Consider the following 24,879-nt stretch of genomic DNA (forward strand, 5'->3'; position numbering starts at 1 on the left):
GACCTGTCGTCCATCTTGGGTCCATTTTGAGAGTAGCCTCTGGCTCCCCAGGGTGTACCTTTGAAGGCCTTTCAAATAAATACCTCCCTTTATTCCCTTATTCTTGTCCAGTCTCTGTTTTTAGGTGGCCTCTGAAGGCATCAGCAGCAGCTGAGACTGTTGAGGAAGAAGTGTGAAACAGCATCAGAGGCTGGGATGGAGGTAAGGAAAGTGAGAGGATAAAAGAGGCGCTTGATGTCTGAAAAATCTGTTAATCCGTTGTGGTGCTTCCAGCTTTCTCCTGTGACCTCTGGAAGCAGGGTTGCTGTGGGGGATTGTGTCCTCTCCTGGTGCTAGAACTACCGTGCTGCAGTCAGCAAGTAGAACAGCACAGTCACAGCTTTTGTGTAACTGTCCCAAGCATTGCTCTTCCATGTCCTGCAAGAAACTTGCTGTTTGCTGACACCACAGTACTTGCACCTGAGACAAACCTGCAGATCACAAGTCCTGAGTGAAATTTCTGTGCAAATTATTTCTGGCAAATTATTCACTGCCCACAGGGTTTTCAAGCCTGTGTGTTGTACTTTGAATGTGTAACTCAGTGGATTGGAATGGTTGTCTTTGGGAGAACCAAAGTTAGGAAGTGTCATCCTCCAGAACAGGCTGAGTCCAATGTGTGCAAACCCCTGCATCCACAGCTGATGGGATAGCTTGCTCAAGCATTATTCACCAGAGGGGAAAGAGTGCAAAGGTCTCATGCATTTTAAATCAGTTTAATGTCAACTGGGATCAAACCCACAAAAATCAATTGCTTTAAGTACAGGGTTACCACAGAATATCACAGTCAACTTCAAATTGTGCTGATGCCTTAAAAATGTTTTTTCCTTCGCTCTTTCAAAATTCTCATTTTAACCCTGAATTTGTCCCTGGATTTGTGGGTAACAGCAATATCTGTAAAACTTTCAATCCTGAAGTTACTTGTTCCTGTGGTTAATTGCTGCCTTAACTTGGTTGTATTTTATGACCCCTGTTCAGTCTTTATGAACCCAGCCCCAAGTTTGATGCATTTTAAAAGCTGAGAAAAATGGTAGTTAGGAATAGAAAATTGTTCACTTGTGCCTTGTAAAAGGGGAGAGATTATCGAGTTCTGTGTATAGGTATATCATATCTCATGTTTTTGTTATTCATATTTCTGGGTGAAGGATTTCTCAGCCAATTTAACCTAAAATGTAGGGATTAGATTTGTGAGTACTTCTAAGGGCAGGAGAAATGTCCAGAGGGGAGGGTTCAGCCATGTGACGTGTGACATACCAAAGAGGCAGCCTGGAGGGTGTCTCTGATGCCAAGTAGTAAACTTCAGAGAGAAAGGAAGAGGGAATGTAAGCAAACCTCAGGGAACGCTGAGTTCCGGGGCTGGCAATTAATAAAACACAGAAGCTGAATGAACCACGCAACGAAGGAGTCTGGGATTTCTATACATCTGCCTAAAGAAACCTACACTGCAGGAATGAATGCTTAGCCACAGGCTGGAAAGAGCAGAAGCAGCTCTGGAGTTTCTTTTCCTTGCCCACATGTGTGTGTTTGCCTCTCCTTGTTGTGCCTCACAGGCACTCTGCTGGGACATCCTCAGTGTCTGGATTATGGGCCACCTTTCCAGCCCCCTTTGCCCTTGGAGTTCTGCTCTGCCTATGAAAACTTTGGCTGCTATGACCGGGAGAGAGACAACAGCATTGCAGCAAAATACTGGGACATCATGGTTTACATGGATCCCCAGGGGCATAAACAGTGTGGAACATACATCAAAGATATCCTGTGTCAGGTAGGGAAGAAAAATACTATCTGTGTCCTACACTTTGGGCTGGTTTGGGGGTCAGTTGTGGTTCTGACAGCCTCTTTTAACCAGCTGTGGTGCTGTGAAGGGAGGTGTGGGAGCAGGGGAAGGGTGGGCTGGCAGGGGAATGGCACCTAATCCTCAGCAGGCATTTTGCAAGGTGCTTTGTGTAAGGTGCATCACTGGAATCTGGCAATATATAGTGACATTTGCTAGCAATAAGGGTTTATGAAAACATTGCCCAGTGAGGATGGTGATTTTCCCATAATGAAGGAGAGAATTATCAGTATTTACCCTCTGCTTGCAGCTGCAAGGCGCTGGATTGCAAGTTCTACAGAATCAATGATAGGGGAATTACAGGCAAAAATGTTTGGATCTCTGGACTGCATGGAGGATATTTTTTGGTTGTGTTCCTGCTGATGATGCTCCAAATGGTGTGCTTGTCAAAGTAGAACAGAATTTCACAGGCAGTGGTTTCACACAGCTGCTGCAAGGTCCCAAGGCTGCAGTCAGTGTTTTCATCAGTGCTGTCTCCCCACTGCCCACCTGGCTCATGGAAAGTGTGCAGGGAGGAAGGACCAAAGGCACTTTTCTGCCTGAGCTCCCCTGCATCCCTGAAATCAGAGGGCAGGACCCACCTGCCTTTTTAGCAACTGTTAGTCATGCCAAGCTGCACTCACTGCATGCCAAAACACAAAGCAGCCAAAAGACACACTTAATCTTTCTAAAAACATACAAAACTCTTGTAGTTAATATTTCCTGAGCTCTAAAATGTTATCTGTGTACCAAAATGTTTCCACTCTTTTTGGATGCTGGCAAGATTTTGGCATCTCCTTGGGGTGGGGGATACACCTTTTCAGCACCAGGGCTGAAAAAAATAGCAGCAGAGTTCTTTGTCATTTTACAGTCAGTAAACCAGCAAAAGATGTGTTACAGATTCTTGCAGAAACACTGGTGTTGATGTTGTGAAGGTTTTTCTACATGATTCAGATAGAAAAGAAACATTATAAAGATTACTCTTGCTTCTTTGATTCCTCATTCTGCAGGGCATAATGTAATTTTGCACTATTTCTAAGTGTATTTTGTAGAAAAATACCCAAACCACCCTTATTTTCTTACAGATTTTCAAAGTTTTAAGCTATTACTCTTTCCCTGATTTTTTAGAATAAGATTGCTGTTGAATCTTTGAGGAGAAGCTTGTGACTGTGATATGTGTTGCTCTTCCTGGTCAAGTTGGTAACAACTTGAAATGAGATTGGGTTGTCTGCCAGCTATTTATTATTTCCCTGTTGAATTAGTGAAAAGAGCAAAGATTTACCAAATGGTTTTGCTTTAGTGAAGTCACATGGAAGGGATGGAATTCCCTTCTGCCACTTCCACAGTATCCTCGTAGTTTGGAACAAAACAAATTTTAAGAAAGTGGTGTAGGTACTTACTGATAAACCTGAATAGTAGCTGCTCTAATTTAGCAAAGACAGCATTATTTCACATTTTTTGGGGAGATCAGAGCAGTGGCCATGTGTGGTAACAAAGCAGCTCATTCAGCCAGGTGTTCCTTTAGTGTCAAAACTCACTAAAAGCCAGACAACCTTCGTGGGGTGGTAATGAGTGGGGTGCTGAGTGTTACCCAGAGGAAGCTGGGTTTGGCAACTGCGGAAGTTTCACTGGCCCTGCAGAGCCCAAGGAGGAAGCCACAGAGTTCACCTTACCTTGGCAGTGCAGCTCAGTGTTTCTTAATGGTCAGGGGATTAAACAGGGATGTGTTCTGGATCATGGATTTGCTGCTGTCACTCTAAACCAGATTAATTTCTCTTAAAAACTAACAGGTTAGAAGAGGCATCTAAAGCAATCTGGCTCTGCTGGTAGAGCTCAGTCTGCATCTGGCAAGATCTGGGTCTATTTTAGCTCCCTACACTTGTTCTAAGCATTTAGAGATTTAGACCCTCAGCTGAGTTGTTCTAGGATTTAGCTTAAAAACTGAGTATGAAACTGAAGAATGCTTGTAATATTGTTAAAGAGATGCAGTGCAAGTTGCAGGGCTAGAGAATTTCCCTGGATGCAAACCTTGCTATATGTGCTAGAGCAGCCGTTTGGCTGGTGGCTGACAGAGTGCTTCCCTACTCAGAAAACTGCTACAGGAGGGGCTTAAAAAATCAAAAAGGCCAATTAAGCCTTGTTCAAGCTGACTGAAAGGCATAGAATGTGAGCCAGTGCAGGGAAAGCAGCAGATCTTAAAACCAGTTTTAATCTGAGGCCTGATTTGATTGCTGAATGCATTCTCGTTATGAGAAACTATTGCAAAGCAGCAGAGAAGTGTCAATATGATCTTAGCAATTTCTGCTTTGTTGTTTTTATAAAGTGATGAGATTGATTTTCCTTCATGCTTGAGTGAAGTGAAAGCAGACAACCAAGAGTGGCTGCAAGGCCACCTAATCCTGGGAGTTTACACAGACCTTGAGGAACGGCCTCCCTCTCATGTATCTTGCTGGATCCATGTGCTGCAGGTGTTGTTTTGGCAGGGAAACACTGTGTGGGAGTCCCCATGGCTGGAAAAGCATGGCAGCTGCTCAGGGATGCTGCTCCACTTTTCGGAGGATGGAGTGTAGGAGACCTTTCTGTTGCAGTCTGTTAGCAGAACAGAGCTGAGGAAGCTCAGAGGCACTGAGAATACTCCTTGTTTCAAAGGAAGTTAGTTTTCTCTTTTTCTTTCTCAGGTTGCTGGTCCAGGAGCTGGACTCTGTTCACACTTATTTGAGAGAAATTAAAAAAAGTTTTAAAGGTGTTAATGAAGTAATCACTTCAGAAGAGGACTGAGAGAACAAAAAGACAAGGACACTCACCTGAAGCTTTCACGTTTGGGGGTGGCATTCAGGGCCTGGTGGTGCCCTTCCTCATTCTGGGAAGACCTTAAACGTGGGAACAATGGTGTGGTTCTGCCAGCTGGGACTGGGCTCAGACAGTAAGGACAGGCCTGGGGAACTTGGCTCCCCTTTGCAAGGCTGGAGACTTGATTTGGGAAGAGGGAGAGGTTCCTTACAGATGTGATGTGGAAGCACAGAAACCAGGTCGTTCTGTGCTGCTTTCTGGTAACCAAATGGCAGCAATGAAAAGTGAGAAACTTCCTACACCATCCAAAAGTATGGCCAAAAGTCCCTGGGTGTTGCTGTGAGCAAAGACAACAACTTGCTTGGAAGTTTGGAATCAGGGTCTGTAGTGTTCACATTAAATATCCTGGGAAGGCTGCTACTTGCACCAAAAAAAAAAAAAAAAATTCAATCCTTGTATAACTGCCCAGATTTTTAAAATTAATTCTGTTTAATGATGCAAGCTTGTTTAATGAGGCAGAAAAGTTACTAATGCAGTAGTTCTTTCCTGGGCTGTGTATGTACTTACCTTCCTCCATCTGTGCCCAATAAAAGATCTGGATAGATTGTTCTGGGCTGCTGGCATGAAAACCAGTAAAATAATATTTCTGTAGATTGTAGCCTCTTCTTCTTTAACTTCTGCAACTTTGTGCTGATTAAAACACAAGTGGGATTTTAATGGCAACATTTTATGGAAGTTCTGGCCCAGAATGTTTGCAAGATGAGGAGTTTAAATTTTAGGTACAAATTCAAACACAGTGCTTGATTTTCAGAATTTACCCTACATTTTACATAGATAAACACTTAAAGGTATTTGAAGGAACATAATTTTAGATCTGTAACACTTGAAAATGTTTCCTGCAGTATTTTTTTCCTGATGGTCACAGGAATTGCATGAGATGGTATTTACTTATTTGAATCAGTTTTAAACCTCACCTGCAGTCTGCTTCAGTAATACTGTGCATGTATCAGATTAATTTAGCCTGTATATTTCATCAGTGTACATCTTTAGCACCTACACTTTCTTCTGGCAGTTTCACCTGCTTTTTTTAACCTGGCTCCTGTTGCCTTCATCTACTCCCTCATTTTTCTTCTGGGGAAAGTAAGCCCTATTCATCTTCTCAATGTCACTTGTGATATTAACAGAGCTCTGTCAGGTTGTTTCCCTGCTCTGATCACCTCCTCCAAGACTGCTCAGTTCCACCTTACCAAGTGGAGAATCCACAGCCTCCACACTTGTACTTCTGTTGGGAAGAATTTTGGTGCAGCTGACTGTGCTTTGATAAAGGAAACTACTACTGACCTCTAAGTCCATTTTGGCCACATTCTGAGTGACTTTCTACTGCTCCATTTCATAGGGGGCTCTTTATGTTCTCTGTGTTGCTAATTTTTCATTTTATTAACCAGTTTGCTCCCCTGAAGGTGTCTCAGCTTCTCCTGGATGAGTGTGCACAGCCACATTTTTAGTTTCCTTTACTTTCTGGGAATGCTCTCCATATGCTGCACATCTCTGTGATGCAGAAAACTCTTGGACCCCTCTAAGAAGCCTGCCAGGACTTTGTTTTGACTACTGCTCTGAGCTTCACCTCAGCTGCTACTCTGCCATCCGCCTGCTGACCGGTGACAAGCACATCCAGGAGTGCTGCGAGACAAACAGGACCCGCTTCTGCCGCCTCCTGCAGCTCCAGGATGAGGATTACTGCTTCCCCCAGGTGCTGCAGAACTCGGCCCTGAGCCACAGCCTGGGCTCGGCGCTGGAGGGGAGTGGGGGCTGCGTCCAGCTGCACCTGGCTGAGGTTGCCAATGGCCTGAGGAACCCGGTGCTGATGGCCCACGCCGCTGACCAGACCCACAGCGCCTTTGTAGCCAAGCAGCTGGGCCTTGTCTGGGTCTATTACCTGATGGCAGCCAGCTGGAGGAGCCATTCCTGGATATTCAGAGGATAGTGCAGGCTACCCCAGGGCTTCCTGGGGATGGCTTTCCACCCCAAGCATTAGGACAACAGGAAGTTTTATATCTATTACTCATACGTGGATAAGAACCGAGTGGAAAAGATCAGGATCAGTGAACTGAAGGCTTTGGCATCTGATGCCAACAAAGCTGATCCACATTCTGAAAGGTAAAGTTCATGTGGAATGCTACTCTATGCCATGATGAGAAATCATTTTCCTCTGTCCCCATCCAACCCCCAATATCAACACAGGCTGGGGACTGAGAGCCAAGAGGGACTTGGGGATGCTGGTGGGTGAAAGGCTGGACATGATCCAGCAGTGTGAGCTTTCAGCTGAGAAAGCCAAACCTGGGCTGTCCTGGGCTGTATCCGAAGCAGTGTGGCCAGCAGGTCAAGGGAAAGGATTCTGCCCCTCTACTCCAACTTCAGGAGATCACACCTGCAGTGCTGCATCCAGCTCTGAGGTCCCCAGCACAGGAAGGACATGGAGCTGTTGGAGTGAGCCCAGGGGAGGCCACCAAGATGATCAGGGGCATGGAGCACCTCTCCTATGAGGAAAGGCTGAGAAAATTGGAAGTGTTCAGCCTAGGAAAGAGAAGGCTTTGGGGTGACCTAATTGCAGCCTTCCAGGAAGCCTTCCCTTCCCTTCCTGAAGGGACCCTACAAGAATGATGGACAGGGACCATTTGCAAGGGGTCTTGTAGTCCTTTGTAGTGACAGGACAAGGGGGATTGGTTTAGATTAGAGATTATGAAGAGGGTGATGAAGCACTGGAACAGGTTGCCCAGAGAAGATGTTGATGCCCCATGCCTGGATGTGTTCAAGGCCAGGATGAATGGAGCTCTGAGCAACCTGGTCTAGTCGAAGGTGTCCCTGCCCATGGCAGGGGGTTGGAACTGGATGATCTTTAAGGTCCCTTTCCAGCCCAAACCAGTCTATGATCCCATGATTCTTTCCATTTGCAGAACCTGCACATTCCCAGTCACCCTGGTTCAGGTGTGTGACTGGCCTGCTATGAAACTATCAGAGTCAGGTTGGCTCAAGGTCACACAGCAAACCAAAGTGGATTGAAAAGACTCAGGAACTAAGCTTCCAGATTGTCTTCTCTCCCTATCTTGTGCTCTTGTCTTCTACAGAGCAGTAACAGCCCTAAGTCTATTATGGAATTAACATCTGCCCTGAGAGGTTTGTGCTGTCAGAGAGGACGTTTCACTACAGTACTATACACTCATTTTATCTGTCATGTGTGTACCTGCCCTGTCCCCTGCTAAGAAAAAAGCTAGTTCTTACCTTTCCCCTTTCCCCTTTCCCCTTTCCCCTTTCCCCTTTCCCCTTTCCCCTTTCCCCTTTCCCCTTTCCCCTTTCCCCTTTCCCCTTTCCCCTTTCCCCTTTCCCCTTTCCCCTTTCCCCTTTCCCCTTTCCCCTTTCCCCTCCTCGAGCTTGAGGAACCAGCTGCAAATCACAGTGGTGGGCAGCTGCTCTTTGGTGTGGATGGCTATTTGTATGTATTCACAGGGGATGGAGGGAGAGCTGGAGACCCTTTTGGAAAATTTGGGAATGCTCAGAACACATAAGCAGGAGGACAGGTGAAAGCTTTGAGCTTGGTCACCGAGGTTTGGAAAGGAGACAATGTGGAAGAATAGAGTAAGAGTGCTTCCTGAAAGTACTCATGCATCTTCAAGTCTGTCCAAAGAAATATCTCAAAAATGAAAATTTGACATGTTGAAAGCCAAGTTGTTAGAGAAGAGAGAGTTTTCTGGCTTAAGCAGGTTGCAAGACATACCAGCTACTGGTTTATTTCTTTCAGATAATTTTTCCTTTGAAAATGGGGAAGGAGAAGAAGAAAATTTTTGTGTTTTCAGCTGGCTCTCATGCTGGGGTTTCTTTTTCTGCCTTCTCTTTAGGAGTACTTTTTTGGGGAAAGTGTTGAGGATTGATGTGGATAGAAGAAGCCCTGATGGAAAGCCTTGCTGTATCCCTCCTCATAATCCATTTGTGTCTGATCCCAAAGCCCGCCCAGAGGTTTATGCCTACGGGGTCAGGAATATGTGCTGCTGTGCAGTGGACAGAGGGGACCCTGTCACAAAAGAGGGGACAGGGAGGATATTCTGTGGGGATGTTGGGCAGAACAGGTTTGAGGAAATTGACCTCATTGTTAAAGGAGGGAACTATGGCTGGAGAGCAAAGGAGAGGTTTGAATGCTATGACACAAAGCTTTGCCACGATTCCTCCTTGGGTAAGGAAAAACTTTCTTGTAGGAGATTACTTTATCATATGTGTATATTTAGTGGCCTGTAGCACTATTTTTTCTGTGAAGCTAAATAATCCAGTGGTGTGTATTCAATGGAGATTGTGTGCTTCTTAAGAGCAGAAATCCCTTCTCCCCAGCCCTGCTGTGTATGGTGTGAAATGATGCTCTGCTTATCCAGGGAATTCCCTGCCACACACTGCACTGGACAAGGTGTTTAAATACAAAGCCTGTGTCTTTTGTGGACAGTTTTTCCAGTGAAGCCAGGAAGGCAATGGATTTGATTTAAGCAGAAAGTGATACTGTGTTTTCTTCAGAAGCTCTGAGCCGTGACTGTGGCTAAGGACAGTGGACCAGGCTGATGCTGAAACCCTGAAACAAACCCTGTGGCAGAGGCTGCTTGGTGCTGCAGCAGAATGCCCAGAAGCTGTGCTCTGGGTCTGACTGTGGGTGTGGTGGCAAAACTCACTTGCTGCCTTTAAAAAAAGAAATTGGTGGGCTTTGTAAAGCTCTTGGCAAAGCAAGGTAGAAGAACTGAGTATTATTATAATGTTCCTTAAGCTGTTGGGTGAAGACACCTGGTCTCAAGGTCATGCAGACGTTCCTGGAACGTTTGGATGAGCAGACAAGTGCAGAGTTTGTGTTATTGACATTAATGCAGGGAAAAAAATTGAGGACAAGAATAAAATACTGTGGAATCTGATAAGACAACACAAGAAAGGGCTGAATTCAATTTTAACATTGCCAGAGGCAGAGTGTTTATTTTACAAGTCTCATAACACAAAATTGAGAGAGCACACTCATTCATGTTCTGTGCTGTGTCAGTGAACCCGCTAAGATGTTGAGCTCACTGGCAATTTTGATCTTATTCCCTTCTCTAAAAACACTGGAATTGGTAAAGATGATGCCTGCTAAAATGACTGGTACAGTCACAAGTAAGATAACACTTGCTGCAGGCTGATGCCTTCCTGCATCACTTCTTGATGCAGAGAATCTTGGTTTAGTGTGTTATGGAAGCTCATCACAACTAAACCTTGATAAACAACTACACAGAGATGTCCTTAAAGCCCCTGAGTCTGTTCTGTCCTAGAGTAAACTGCTGAATTACCATAGAAATTTCACTAAGCACTTTGTTAAACTGTATTGGTACTTCTAGTAATTTTTGTACCTGTCAGTGTCATTGAGCAACTGCTTTTTTATGCTCTCTGAAAGTAAATTTTCTCACTTTTTATTTCTGTGTGTTTAACAGATGACATTCTGCCAATATTTGCATATGGCCGCAGTGTGGGCAAGTCAGTTACTGGAGGCTTTGTCTACAGGGGATGTGAATCACTCAACTTGAACGGCCTTTATATTTTTGGTGATTTCATGAACAGGTGAGATTGATTGTTTCCTCTGCAGCTCCCATTCTGTACCCACATTTGCCTTGTCTGGGCAAATAAGTGCATTGGAGCATCCCAAAACCTTTTGGACTGGAGTAAATGAGAATCTTGGAAATAGACTAAGTTCTGTGTTTGACTATTACAACAACATTTTTGTTGGAATCTAAATTTTCTCCATTTCAGAATCCTTTGGATAAGTTTGCTTTTGTTCAGGTGTGTTTCTCCAAAAGCCAGCCAAGAGTCGCAGTCTTCACTGACTACTTTTTTTGTTTCAGTAATGCCTGATTTTGACAGGAACTAACTTTGATGATGGAGATATAAAATACATGGGTTTATTTTTCATCTAGTTGACTTATGGCTTTACAGGAAGATGAGAAGACAAATAAGTGGAAGAAGCAGGATATCTGCATTGGCAGCACAACAGCTTGTGCTTTCCCTGGAATGATCAGCTCCTACAGCAAATTCATCATCTCATTTGCTGAGGATGAAGCAGGTAGGTATTGTGCTGGCTGCACCTTCATTGGAAACTGTCAGTTCTCTCCTGTAGGGAAAATGTGGAAAATTCTGTGGCTCCTGAGGCATGCCTGGAGAGCAGGCAGTGCAGAGAGGTTTGTGGCTGGCTCAGCATGGCAGGTAGGGTTGGTCTGTGACTCAGGAAGGCCTCCTGCCCTGTGAGGCTATTGCAGACCAGCTTGATGGAGAGCTCAGGAGACAAAACTTCATGTGAAACATTCATTTTGTTGCTGTTTCTTTGTGCTATTTCATTAATCAAAGGACCATATCAATGCAGTTCACTTTTTCATTGCACGACCTCATCCTCACTTGAGTTCTTAGAGCTTCTCTGAATTTCTCCTGCTTCCTTTGCACAAATTCCTCAGTCTTATTCACAACAGCACCTCACCCTGTGGATTATAGACCAGGGCTTTATTTGGGGATCAGGAAAGACACTCATTTCAAAATTTAATGTAAAGGCCTCAGCAGATGGAACACTACTTAGGTCTCAAGGACCATATCTCTCACCAAGATGGAAGTACCAATGTGCAGTTTGTTCACTTCTCTACAGCCTCCTGACAGAGCTATGTAATACAAAAAGCAGCTGCAAGTTTTTGGAGAACACAGGTGTGCTTTAGTGCTTCACCATTCAACAGAAAAGATATTTGCTTGCCATGAAAAGATCCTAGATCATCTGCCTAACATTTTCTGTCAGAGCTGCATGGAGATGCAAGCTTTGTTGTGAAATGTGTACAGTTTTTAACTATTCTAACAACATGGGGAATGAGTGGATGTTAAATATCTCTTACTCTGGTGGTCCTTTTAGAAACCATCAAGCTGTTATGCAGTTTGAAAGACAGCAACGGCTTTGCCTCTTGCAAGATACTCTAATTTCTCTTTTCCCTGGATATTGTTCTAGTGGGTGCTGAAGGAAAGGCACAAGGAGCAGTTGTCTTCCACAGCTACCAGACAGAAATAAGAAGCTTCTGTCTCCCACAGATTAGCCAATGTAGCTCTTGCTGAATTTTTGTCCTTTTTCGTATGACTATGAGATGGAAAATATATTTCTTGTGTGGTCTTCCCCTCTATTTGTAGCTTCTGGCTGCTTCTTTGGTACAAACAATTTTTAAAAAAATATGTATTTATACAGAGGAAAGTAACCTTTTGGAGAGGCACAGAGGTGAGGTAATGAATGTGCTGCTCAGGCTCTCTGCCTGAATGAGACCTGCTGGTTCTGCGTGGAACCCTGCTGCAGCCAGGAGGTCATCTGGTGTCTCTGGGAAGCCACCTGCATAGGCTAGGGTGAGAACAAAGAAGGCACGGCTGAGGGCGTAACTGAAGGGGTTTTCTTTTCTGACCACATGAATTCCTGAAAAGCCAGGAAAGAGGGAAATGGAGAACTGGGATCCAGCTTAGGCACTTGAATCTAAGACCAGTTTTCTTTTTTCACTTCCACTTAGGTGAGCTGTATTTTATGTCTATTCTTATCCCAGTGCCTATGCACCACATGGATCACTCTATAAGCTCATTGATTTGTAAGGTTTGTAATTAAAGATAGATTTCCATGCCAAATTCTTCTATAATTGTCATACACTCTCCAGCAATTACAGTAAAAGAATGCCAAGTACTACTGATATACAATATCACTGTCATCTGCATCCAGTCCTTGGGTTTTGTTCACCCACTGTACATCAGGTGCAACTTTAATCAGTTTGAGTGAGTTTATTCCTCACTCATCATATCTGTGCACACAGAAACAGGAAATAGAGTTCAAATTCCTTGAAGATTTGGGAGAGTTAAGGATTAAAAGAAAGTCTCCTTGGTTGAATATCTGAATTATAGCAAAGCAATGTTTTCAAAATGACAGTCCATATCCTTCAGGGTCATTGCATCAAATATCTATGATGCACTTTATTATAAATAAAAAAATGAATGACACTCTACAGTTTCATTTTCTTCACAAAGATGAGAGAAACATGGTAGTTCATGCAGTGCTCAAATAATAACTGGAGCCTAAACATGAGTTTTTCCAAGCAAAATGTTTTTCCCCATTAGGCAGTTATCCCTGCTAAAGTCTGTTTTTACAACAATAAGCACACTTATGTAATTTTTTTGCCTCCCAAGCTTTCCAATTTTGCTAAAAAACATTAAATGAGTTTCAAATCTCTGTGTAAAGTAGATGCAGTACAAATGTGTCTGTGCTGTTGCAGAGACTAGCAAAATGAAGGAAACAAGTTATGTTTTCTTGAGAAGTTAAATCCAAAGCTAGATAGTTAACTCAAGCTGTGTACCAAGGTGATGGGAATAGAACCGGAATCTTTTACTGCTTGAGGAGATTTCTGCCTTTAACAGCTTATCATTTGCCAGGAAGTGCATTAACTGCGGCTGACCAAAATGTAAGATTTTCAACTAAATATTTATTTATTTATTTGTGAGCTTGCATAAATATCAAGAGCTTGAGCAGAGTCTGTCTATCAAAAAAAACCCCAAAAAACTCTGTTGTCTCTGTGCCACTCCTTCATGTGCCATGAAGACCCTGTGCTTTTGAAGCTTTGTGTCCATCCTTCTAGAGTAGGACCAGACACTTACTCCCTTGGCTCTTAGGAACATTTTCGCGCATTTCCCGGTTCTCCTTGTTTGCCTTAGCCCGGATGGGGCTGTGTCAGCTCTGCCCTGGTGTGTTTGCACTTTGCAGGCGTGCCCAGGGTGTGCAGAGCTTCTCTGGAGCCTGAGCAGGCTCTGGAGAATAGTCCTGCCACCACCAGCTCCTGGGGTGATTCTGGTCTCCTCACGAGTCTTTCTCCTTTGCATTTTACTACTGTTTAAAGATTTTTCCTTTTCTGTCTCTCTGGCATAGCTGGTTTCTCTGCTGGGTGCAGTCCCAGGCAGTGAATCCAGCATTCCCTGCCTCCTGCCCGCACGGCGGGAAGTGCGCTGGCACGGACAGCAAGCCACACAAAGTCCTGCTTCCAAAGCATTGCCAGGGCCACTGCCATGTGTCTGATGGCGACTCAAACTTCCCGAGGAACCTGCCAGGAAAGCTGATGGCAGCAGTGCCGCTTGTCCCGACTTCAGCTTGCCTCTCTAGTAGTACTCTTGGAGACAGCAGGGTGGCACCAAATTCCTTCTGTCCCGAGCAGAGAGAACACGAGCTAGAAAATAATTTAAAAATTAGAGAGGAGAGAGACTGGGGGGGAACCCCCACAACAACCCACCAAAAAAAATCCCCACAAGCAGTGCCAACAACCCTGCTTTAGTAACTTTTTTTTTTTTTTTAATTGAAATGGTACGGGGGAAGCACTTGGCTCTTGCTGCTGTCTGAAGAAGAATGCCAGTCACAAGAAAATGAGATTGCTTAGGTCATGCTTTGCTTTGCTCGGTGCTGTCAAGCATGCCAAATTGGAAGAACCTGTTCTGATTTGTCCTACAGCAGTTCCCTTGGTGGGTAACAGAAAACACAGGTGTGTTGTGCTTCTTTGTACCTCTCTTCCTGTTTCTTAACATGCAACATCTTTACCTCAGGGAAAATGTGTTTGGGTGTTTTTGTTTTGGTGCTTTTGTACTGTGGGAAGTTGTCAGGGAACAGCAGAAGAGGAATACAGACACATTTCTTTGCAGTTGTTGCTCCCCCCCTCTTTGCCTGTTCCTTTCCTTTCTCACCCCTCTTGCTGCAGCACGCTGTTGTACCCAAAGGAAATCCCAACGAAGGTCATATTCACCAGCTGCTGTTGGGACAGGGATTTTATGGCTTGCCAGGCCTGTGTCAGGCTTTTGAATTCCACCTGTGCTGCACTCCAGGTGCCTAAAGTACTTTCATGCCTCTTCCACCAGTGGCAAATGACAACAGGGGGTTGCTGTGTGCCTATGGAATAAATAAACTTCCCTAACAATCTGTCAGGTGTTTGCATCTGGCTTTCTGTTTTCCAAGGAGAGCTCCACCAGGGAAGTGCAAATACAAGCCTGTTCCAGTGAAAACACAGAGCAAGTGGATATCATTTGTTCCATGTGCAAGTAAGTTGTCAGGCTTTGATTCTAATGAGAAGCAAAACATAAACTTACAGGCATGTGATTGAGATCTTTAGCAGTCTTAAAAACTAAAGCACTGAGCAGGAGCAATCCTGAAGTCTGGTTATCACATTCAATGTGTGCTTCTGCCATCTACTCAGTGCCATGACTTTTCTTTATCCCAACCTCTGAGTTTTTTCGTAAGTTTTGCTAAGTAATAGTGTAAATGGGCATCACAAGGGTGACTGATGACTTTGATTCAGGCATTGAATGAGGTCTGGGAAATCCTGAGCTTCTGTCCCTGGCTCTGAGACAAGTTCCTTGAATCAAATAATCCCTTCTCTGTACATCTGGGTGGAGTCAATCTTCTTTTTTCCTAAGTGCATCCTGTCTTAAAGTCCCATGCAGCCAGGGCAGGAGTTACATCTTGAGTAGAGACAGTTGATATTATCTTGCCTGGGATTTCCAGACATTAGTGTATTATGAACAATTCATATTGTTATGTCTGCACACTAAGAAGTGTGCAAGGTTTCATCATATTCTGTCTGGAAGTAATTTTCCTTAAACATACATTCTTAATTTCTAAAATTAATCATTTTATTTCCAAGAAAACCAAGGGTCTTTTGATAGAAGGAGAGGTTTATAGTGTGCATTTCTTCTTCCATAATTTCAGCTATTTTTCCTGACTGTAGCTCTAACAAGGGTTTCTATCAGTCACATCTCTGAATTAGCCTTTTGCCTCAAAGCAGGAATGCTGAGCCATGTTAATTACTTTCCTCAGAGACTGTCCTTGAGCTGCTAAATGAACCTTCAACAACCAAGCCTCCAAAAAAATCTTCTACTCTCACTGCAGCCACCCCAAGAGTATCTTCTAAGAAAGCAAAAAGGACCCCATCCACCAAAATAAAAGCATCAACAGTGAAAGCAGCTCCATCTGGTAAAGGGAGACAGAGAGTCAAAGCTGAGGCTGAATCTCACAAGGGAAAGAAGGTTGCACACAACTCCAGAACTGCACCAGCACCACGTTTGCCAAGAAAGAAGAGCTCCCACTTAGCCAGAACCAAGGAGGTTCTTCCAAAGAAAGCAGCACCAGTTAAGGGAAAACTGGAGAACAGGAGGAAGAAGGAGCTTTTGGAGCTCAGTGATGTCCCAGAAAAAGCAAGTCATGTATAAGACAGTGAAACTATTGAGTAGTGATGAAATAAAAGAGAATTTGGCTGACTTGTTATGGAGTGCTCCCCGGTGTGCCCTCATTAATGGCAGTGTTAGCAGTCTCTACATATGTTCTGTTAAACATATTAAACCTTAACAGCACCAGCTTCCAAATCCTGCTGTGCTGTCCTTTTCTGACATCAGTGGTTATGAGAGCCTGTGCTGGATATTCACTGGTAGGATTTGGCTGTGTATGACTGTCTAATAAATCCAAGTGCCTCTAAATTCTAGGACTTTAATCTTCTATTAAAGAATATGGAATAGACATGTCAATTACCTCATCTTTCTTTTCTTTTTTTTTTTTTTTTTTGTCCTTCAGCTGAAATGCGGTGAAAAGTGTACTTCAAGAGTAGCTGCTTTTCAGACTGAAATTAGATTTTTTTTTTTTTTAAAGGAGGGCCACTAAGATGCTCAGAGGGCTGAAGCACATCTCCTATAGAGAATTGGGGTTGTTCAGCCTGGAAAAGAGAAGGCTCCATATAGCAGCCTTCTAGTCCCGGAACAAGACACACAAGAAAACTGGAGATGGACTTTTTACAAGGGCAGGTAGTGACAGGACAAGGGGGAATGGCTTCAGACTGAGAGAGGGGAGGTTTAGATTAAATATTAGGAAGAAATTCTTCACTGTCAGGGTGGTGAGGCACTGGCACGGGTTGCCCAGAGAAGCTGTGGATGCCCCATCCTTGGAAGTGCTCAAGGCCAGGTTGGATGAGGCTCTGAGCAACCTGGTCTAGTGGAAGGTGTCCCTGCCCACGGCACAGGGTTGGAATGTGATAATCTTTAAAGTCTCTTCCAGCCCAAGTTATTCTATGATTATTTTTTCAAGGTACAGATCACCTGCAGTTTCCATAGGGTCCACTACGGGCTGGAAATGTCCAGCAAATCTGAAACACCAACACAATTCAAAGCACCAAAAGCAAAGCAAACCCCCCCTAAAACCCCGCGTTAGAGCTGAGCCATGGGCGAGAACCATCCTGTGGCTCCAGATCCCACACGGTGGAAGCGGCGCCGTACCAAGCCGCGACGTTCAGATCCCGGGAAATGGTTTACTTCGGAAACGGAGCCGGGACGGCACTTGCGCTCCTGCCCCCGGAGCCGGCCGAGCCCATGACGTCGGTTCGCAGTTTCAGCGCTGCGTTTGTCTCCCACCGCCGCCCTCTGGAGGCGCCGTGCCGGGATGCAAAACGCAGGGACCCCGCCGCCCGCTCTCCCGGGAGCCCCCGGCTTGGTCGGGGGAGAAACCACAATGAGAAAAGCAGGAAAAACTCGGGAGGCCCCAGCGAGGATCGAACTCGCGACCCCTGGTTTACAAGACCAGTGCTCTAACCACTGAGCTATGGAGCCACCTATCATTTCGGCCCCTGCCGATGGCTCCTGTCCCTGTGCGGGGCCGCCTCCCCGGCGCGTTCCGGCGGTGCCGCGGGGTCCCTGCCCTCCGCCTGGGCCTCAGCGCCCGGAGGGGGCCCGGAGCAGCCCCTTGGAGCCGTGCTGCACCTGCGGCACCCCTGGGGCTCAGCTGGGCCTCTGGAGGCCCTCCACGGGAAAAGCTGCCCGTGGCGGGGGCGGGAATCCAGCTCCCGGCCCAGCCCTGCGGCGTTGCCCGAGGGAGTCCAGGGGTCCTTGCCGTCTTCCACTGCCGCGGATTGAGGGTGGAAGTGCCTTGGAGAGCGGAGCTCCGGTGGCGCTGGGGAGGATTGCTCCCAGGAGCGATTGCCGGTTCTCGCGGGCATCCCCCACGCTGTGAGGGAGGGAGCCGTCGCTGCCTGAGTCAAGGTTTTGGGAGGTAAGGCTGCACAGCACCTGGTTTTGTGCAGAGTGGGAAGAGAGTCACTTTAAGTAGATGATAGTCAGCTCAGTGTTGTAATTCTCCTCAGCTTTTGTGAAATCACGGTTGCACAAAAGCTGGTTTAACTCTCGCAGATAAACCACACGTCTCGCTTGCCTGGGGTGTGAACCCGACAGCAAGGTGGGCAGTGTGGAGCCTTCATCTCTTGGTTTTTACTGAGCCAGGAAGTTTGAAGCCATTTGAGGATTTTCTCCTTTCCTTTGCATGAAAGAACCAGTCTGTCACATGCTCCATGAAGACTTAGGTGAAGGTGAGAAGGTGAGCTATGCAGAGGAAGTGGAGAGACATCGCCGTGGAGTAATAAATCTGAGCGGTTCTGCTGAACACCAGAGTCATGTTCTAGAAAAGCACACATGATTTACTGGGTGCAAACCTCAATCTGCGTGTGACCAAAAGTAAAGCTCCTTGAAATGAGAAGAGACAGAAAAAGCTGCATTAAGGAGCTAAAGACGTTTCATCCATCCCACACTCCACAAATCATGAACTAGGTCAACTTCCTCTTTTTTTATTATTTTTCTTTAGTTTTATTTCACCTTCTCTTTAAATGGATATGATCTCTGTGGACAAACTAGATCAGTTCTGGTGAACTGTCTTGTTTATGTAAGACACTAAAATTACTTTGAAATATCTGCTTTTGACCTCTAATGTGGCAGCTGATAAATTAATGAAGTTTCACATTTCTTTGGATGCTTTTTTTCCCTTTCCTTTGAAGATAGTGACTCTTTAGAGCGACTACAGCTCTTCCAAAGAGGACTAAAATGTCTGTGGTGAGTGTTCTGCTAATGCCTCAGGGAACTGAAGTATAAGCATAGCTTGTTTTATGACCTTCAAGTAGGCAGGAGCAGAACTGTCTTCCACCTTTCATGCTATATGACAAGCCTACCTTCATCAGTCTAACACAGCTGAGCAGCAGAACTGAGAGCAGAACAGTGTTGAAATAAGTTTTCTGTGATAACATAGCTACCTGCCACTATTGGGCTTTTAAACTTAGGTGCAAATCTGTAACTGTTGTGATTGCCCTGCTTCCAGATGCCTTTTGCTGCCCGCTGAGAGCTCCCTGCAAGGTGGGCTGCACTTCAAAGTCTGTGCCACGGAGTGTTTCTTAGTCAGAGAGCCTGGGTGGGATTCAGGAGGTGTGATGGTGGTACCACGATATCAGTAAGCCCCTTGACTTCTCTTTGTAATGAAAATGAGGAAATGAGACACTTCTGGGATGTAATTCCTCTCACCTGAAGGGAAACCTCTACAAAAAGTTATCTTAGTCGTGGTCTAGAGGTGCCTGTTCCTCAGCTGGCTGTGAAGGGAGTCGAGGCAGCCTTCACAGCAACTTCCCCAGCCTCTCTTATAGATGGCAATTGGGAGTGGAGATACCAGAGCAGGTTATTTCTTCTGATTTTTTTTTTTTTTATCTTGTTCTAGCTCATGTTTTGTATCCAATGTTTCAAAGACAAGTGGATCTTGATATTCCTGTGGAATATGAAGAGCAGTGATTTTTCAAAGAACTGACGGGGTCAAAACTGCAGAACACTATCTAAACAAGATTCTATGTTTCTTTCTGCAGCTAGACCCACACAGATGTGAAAATTAAGCATTTAGGCAATAAAATGCCTGTCTAGTCTGCTGTTCAATGGCTGTTGAAAGCCACTAGGTGGAACCTAAGGACTGCATCAAAAGATTAAGAAAATACTTTTAACAGACTTCAAATGCTGAAGAGTGAGGTTTTTTTACCACGCAGGTTTTTAAGAAAGATCTGTAGGACGACTGACCTTTAAAGGTGTGCCAGACATCTAAAGATGCACGTTTATGTATGCTCTCTAAAGTTCCTTCTCTAGGCCAAGACTGAGCATCAAGCTAGAAAATAGGGTGGCTCGGGTAGGAATAAGTGTAGTCTTGCTCAGTCTGGACCAAGGCTGTTATTAAATCCGATTTATTTATTCCTGATTAGCTCCCTGACTGTCCCTAACAGCCCCACTGTACAAGTCAGTGTTTAACCCTGTGTAAAGCTGGTGTCAGCCCACAGATGTCACTTGTGCTGCTGTGAGTTTTTGTCCATCTCGTTAAGCATAGTCAGCTAATCCCAAGCGTATTCTATGATCTTGCTGCCATATCTTGTATTCAGGAGAAACCAAAGGAATGACTCTTCAGACAGCTGGTCCATGGCAATTTGTGGAAATCCCTGGAAATTCTCTTGCACTACTGTATTCTCTTTTCCAAACTCCTTTGCCTGGCTTGCCACCCAGTTCCTGGCTGGATTCAGTTTCACTGGTGTTTCACAGCGTTTGGTTCTTTGTTGCACAAAGCTTTTGGGCTGCAATAGTATGAAAGAAATAGCAGCCCATGTTTCCTCTGCAGACACTGTGTGTCTCCTAACAGGTTGTCAGGCTTGCCCACATTTGTCCTCCACACATCTGGCTCTCTGTGTCCTGAGGGAAGCTTGGTGCACCTGGGATTATCTCAGTGGAGGTGCAGATCAGCAAAACTGGCACTTGTTAACCTCTGAGAGAAAGGAATTGCAGCACAGCTTCAGTCTTCTTGTGAAATGGGACGTTCTGTGGGTTTTAGTTTTTTGACAGGTTCAGCTCTGTTTCTTTTCTTTCTTAAAGAAACTGTAGGAACCTGAAGGTGTCTGAGTTTAATGTAATTCATTTTAGTTGGCAAGGGCTGATGGATTACTTTGTTTTGTGCAAATGCAAGGGGTTTTTTGAGTAAAATATTATCAAAATCAGGGGAACACTTCTTGGTGATTTTGGGTGGCTTTTGGAGGCAGTCCTTGGGGTATTTTAGGCATGTAATGATCTCAGCATTTGGTTGAGGCCTGCCTTATCTTCTGAATGTGAAGCTTTAAGTCCTGCTTGATTGAGATGTGCCTCAGGAAATGTCCAGTGGTTTTACAGTTTCGACCCAGTCAATCCTTGTGAAAATCATTGTTTTTCACATTACCTAAGAATGATCCACTTTTCTTTGAAACACTGGATACAAAACATGAGCTAGAACGAGATAAAAAAATCAGAAGAAATAACTTGCTGTGGTATTTCCACTAACAATTGCCATGTATAACAGAGGCTGGGTAAGTAGCTGTGAAGGCTCTTTCCAGGTTTTAGCTTGTGCACTGCTTCCACTCCTACTCCAAAGCAGCATGAGAGATCCTGGTGAGCACCCTTCCTCTTCCCTGAAACTCTGCTTTCCATGGGAAGGAAGTTCAAACATGCAACAGATACAGAGCCATTTCAAAATTAGTTTGGTAGTCTTGATACTCTTCTGTTGGACAAACATCCATTATCACATGCAAAAAAAAATCTTGCCTTTTTAAAAGCATTTTTGTGCCGCTTTGAAGAGTGGAAGAGATTGATGTTTCTGCGGAAATTCAGTTATTTTTGTTCCACAGAAAGGTGACAGAGCACACAAAAGAAATGTAAAGACCATCAGAATCAACACATCTCTATTTGCTCGTAGCTCTGTTCGTGTAATGGGTGTCCATTCGTGGGGTTCATGTGGTGTCCACTGCTCATATTTGAGCATCAGTAGTTTTCTGTGGAGAAGCATCACTATTCCCAAGTCTTATTCCAGAGTAACAGTTCTGTCTCTGCCTCATTGTGCTCTCCTGTTGTGTTTTTTCTTAATGCCAGGGGTCCAAGCAGAAGAGATGTTGTCTTCAAATGCTTTATCATTTGATCTGCCTGAAACTAGAAAGGATTAATTGAATTTTCTTTGCTTCAGGGTTATTTCTCTGATCCAGACCAGATTTGGAGCTATTTATTACAACAACTTCACACACCATATCCAGTGGGACTTAGCTGCCACACTGCACCCAGTGGTGGAGGTGACAAAGCCATCTATTACAGTCAAAAGGGTCTGGAAAGTTTGATAGGAAGCAGATTTTCATCAAATAAAAAAAAATTCAGCAAAGTAGTGAAAAAGCAAAGTATATTTTATTCTATTTTTAGAAAAAGAAAACTCCTGTGTTTAAAATAGAAAGATGCATAGTTTTTGGATCTAAAGGGGAAGAAAAAAGTCAGCAGGAAATAGCTGACCCTGAGCTGTGCATGTGCTGGTCATTCTGTCACTAAACATGTGTGTTTATGTCTGAGTATTACATGTATATACCCATGTAAACATGTTTGTGCTACTGGGCAGAGTGTAGGACAGTGTTCTCCCTCTCTGGAGATGACAACCTGAAGGTCTCTGCTCAATTGTTGGTTTCCAAAAAGTCCAGGAGTGTAAGGACCCTCTCTGAGGTTGTAAATCCTCTCAGATTTGTCTAAAGACACTTAGCAGATTTGAAGATTACTTGGGAGAGGGGTTGGCAACAAGTGTGGTTAAATGAACCCCCTTTCCAAAGAAAACCAGGCTAAAAATGTACTGATCACCTTTCCCAAGGAAGATTTTAAAATTTTTTGGAAAACAGATGATTCAGGAATGTGTGAGGCAGCGGAACCAGGAGATCCAGTATCCCCATCCTTACTCCAGTATGGATTCTGCTACTTAACTCTGTGCCCTCCCTCACAGCCTCCCAAAGGGATGGTAACATGTTTGTTGGTAGCATCAATGCAAAGTCTTATTATCATCAGTGTAAAAACAGACTTGGGATATTTCAAGTGGGCTGCAGTAGAATAAAAACGTAGCAACTGGATGGCTCAAAATAATCATCAGGAGCCTTGTTTTAAATAAAACTTTTTGGGATGGTTTCTCCCAAGGAGCTGTAAAGCTGTAGGTACTGAGTTCCTTCTGCAGCTCGGTGGGCGGAAGGGAAGTGGGAATGTGTCCCAGCATGGTCAGCACTGCTGTGGATGGGAAGCTGTTGTCTCAGCCATGGCCTGTTTGCAAGGGTTTGGATGTTTGGCTCCGCTGGCAATGCAGCCACCCGAGTGAGACACAAGTGTGTGGGTCTGCTCTGGGTTTCAATTACTGGGAAAGGCAAAGGAAAAGACCTGTCTCAACTATTAGGCACCTTCCTCAAGTGCTTACATTCTCTTTCCTGTGAAGCACATCTGAGTCCCAGAGGTAGATAGGCCCTGTGCTCATCAAGGAACAAATTGGGTTTTATTCTGAAGCTCTCTTAAAGTAGATGGAGGAAAGGTGCGTGTATGATAAATATTACATAAACTCTGAGAAGCCAACTGTTGCTTAAGTGCTGGACATGATAACTGGAGCTGGGTGATTTGTGACTCCTGGAAAAAGCAAATGAGCTGAAAATGTGGTTTTGTTCCCAGCTCTGTTCCTGGTTTTGCCATATATTTGCTGCTAGAGAACAGTTTGTGTATTAGTGTTGCACAAGTGTCTGTGTGTTAGTCTCCTGTGCACTTAGTTCAGAATATCCTGCCCCATTTCCTCAAGTGCCTGGGAAGAGAGCTGCCCTCACCACCCTGGGATGGGCAGCTGGAGAAATGACTGAGACCAGGTGTTTAATCCCCCAGGTAGGGTTGGTGGCCCCGGGACACCAAATGGGAATGGGAATTTACAGCTTCCCTTCTCTGTTTTTAGGGTTAAGCTGGATGGACTTGCAGGCTCTGTCTCCATACAGGCCTGTCAGTGATTCTGCAGATGAGATTTGTTGCTCAGCAGCTCTGCTCTGCTTTCCCAGGAGAACACATTCATCTTCCTGCTTACTGGGCTGGACCAACATGTGCTACAGAACAAACTGAATAGAAAAATGTGATTCTGCTCCCAAGCCTTATCCTAGTAATTGGTAGAAGCCCCTCCTCCCAAAGTTGCTGCTGTGAAGCTTTTCTGAACCACATTTTGGAAAGGTTTTGGAGGCCAGCTTTTGTGTGATGTGCTCCTCTTTGACACTATTTCCAGTAGCCTCCCCTTGAGCATGGAAAATCTCACTGCCTTGAGCTTTAGGCAGTGTTACTGTTTCAGAGTAAGCTTTGACTGACAAAGTATTGTCAGGTTTTCGAAGTGGTAACTGAATGTTTCCAAGTCCCTTCTTTGCTTCTGAAGGACCAAACTGTCTGCAGACTCTTGAACATCCTTTCTTCTGAGTAACCTTGGACCCACAGTTCAGCTTTGTGATTGGGTTTGTGTCTCTTTTGCCATTTTTCCTGGTTTTGATTGGTTTGGAAATCCTGAGGGCACAGCCTTCCTGAGAGTACTGTCTGTTTTCTTTGGCTTTTCCAAATGTAACACATCACAGAGTGCTGAAAATGAATGGGGAGGGAATGAATAAAAATGTTTTGAATCTTGAGGATTTAGATTAAGCTTTGTGTAAAACTGTTGGTTTGAGGTTTGCCTCTGTTAAATTAGCTTACTATATAGTAGGGCACTTCTATCTATCACTGAGGTCCCAACTAGCCCATGCAGACTCAGGCAGGTGATACCACATCCTTCAGACACTGGTATCCAGTCTGCTCTCTAATGGCTTTGACAAATCCCCTCAAGCAGATTTGTCAAGCTGACTCCATGATCTAATGTGTCCAAAAGCATTAAAAGCACCACTGGGACTCTCAGAGTGATTAGATCACATCTGCATGCAGGGATAAATTGTTCTTGAGTGTAATTCACAAATTGGAACATTGGACTGCTGTAATCAAACTTTGAGGGAGCCTCTCCATAGGGCATCAATAGCAGCAGCTGCTCTTCATACATGACAGGTCTCTTTCAAAGCTTATACGTGCCTGATAATCCTTCTCCTAACTAAAATTTAATTGAAGGGTGCCTCAACCTGCCGTAGGGTAAAGAAGGGAACTTAAGCATCTTAATTCACTTAGGTGACGGATCCATTCATGCTTCTAGTGTTAGGCTTGTCCTGATCTACTTTGCTATTATGTGAGTGTCCTACATACAGAGGACCCAGCTCTGGTGACCTTTCTACTGGTGCAACTCTACACAAAAACTTACTGAAAATTGCACTTACCTTTTGCTTAATTGTGCCTGTTCTTTTGGTGGAAGCAATTCCAGCAGTGGAATAAATCACGCCAGTGGTGGATTGTTGCTTTTGTGTAAAAAAAAAAAAAGTAATTAACTTTGCATTTAGTTTTACAGTTAAAGCAGAGTTGCTTCAAGGTTGAAGCCACTAGTGGCCATTAATATGCTCCAGGAGATTATGAATGGGAATTTTCTCTTTCAG

The 24,879-nt window shown here is 44.5% G+C and overlaps 1 protein-coding gene and 1 non-coding gene across 2 annotated transcripts; one reads left to right on the forward strand and one right to left on the reverse strand.

Annotated features, from left to right (window-relative positions):
• Nucleotides 1-195: 195 nt before the first annotated feature.
• Nucleotides 196-16,210, forward strand: HHIPL2 (HHIP like 2). The gene is given in 13 exon segments (XM_069008378.1): nucleotides 196-201; nucleotides 1,499-1,797; nucleotides 6,158-6,567; nucleotides 6,570-6,633; nucleotides 6,635-6,796; nucleotides 8,055-8,192; nucleotides 8,527-8,861; nucleotides 10,123-10,249; nucleotides 10,603-10,748; nucleotides 12,208-12,225; nucleotides 12,228-12,284; nucleotides 14,672-14,758; nucleotides 15,534-16,210. Coding segments are annotated over 13 exon segments (2,241 nt in total). The 3' UTR covers nucleotides 15,926-16,210.
• A 1,025-nt stretch (nucleotides 16,211-17,235) lies between these two features.
• On the reverse strand, nucleotides 17,236-17,308 carry TRNAT-UGU (transfer RNA threonine (anticodon UGU)). The gene has a single exon. It is a non-coding gene; the product is annotated as a tRNA-Thr (tRNA).
• Between the last annotated feature and the right edge of the window lie 7,571 nt (nucleotides 17,309-24,879).

The sequence above is a fragment of the Aphelocoma coerulescens genome, chromosome 3, assembly GCF_041296385.1.
Source record: "Aphelocoma coerulescens isolate FSJ_1873_10779 chromosome 3, UR_Acoe_1.0, whole genome shotgun sequence".
Lineage (NCBI taxonomy): Eukaryota > Metazoa > Chordata > Aves > Passeriformes > Corvidae > Aphelocoma > Aphelocoma coerulescens.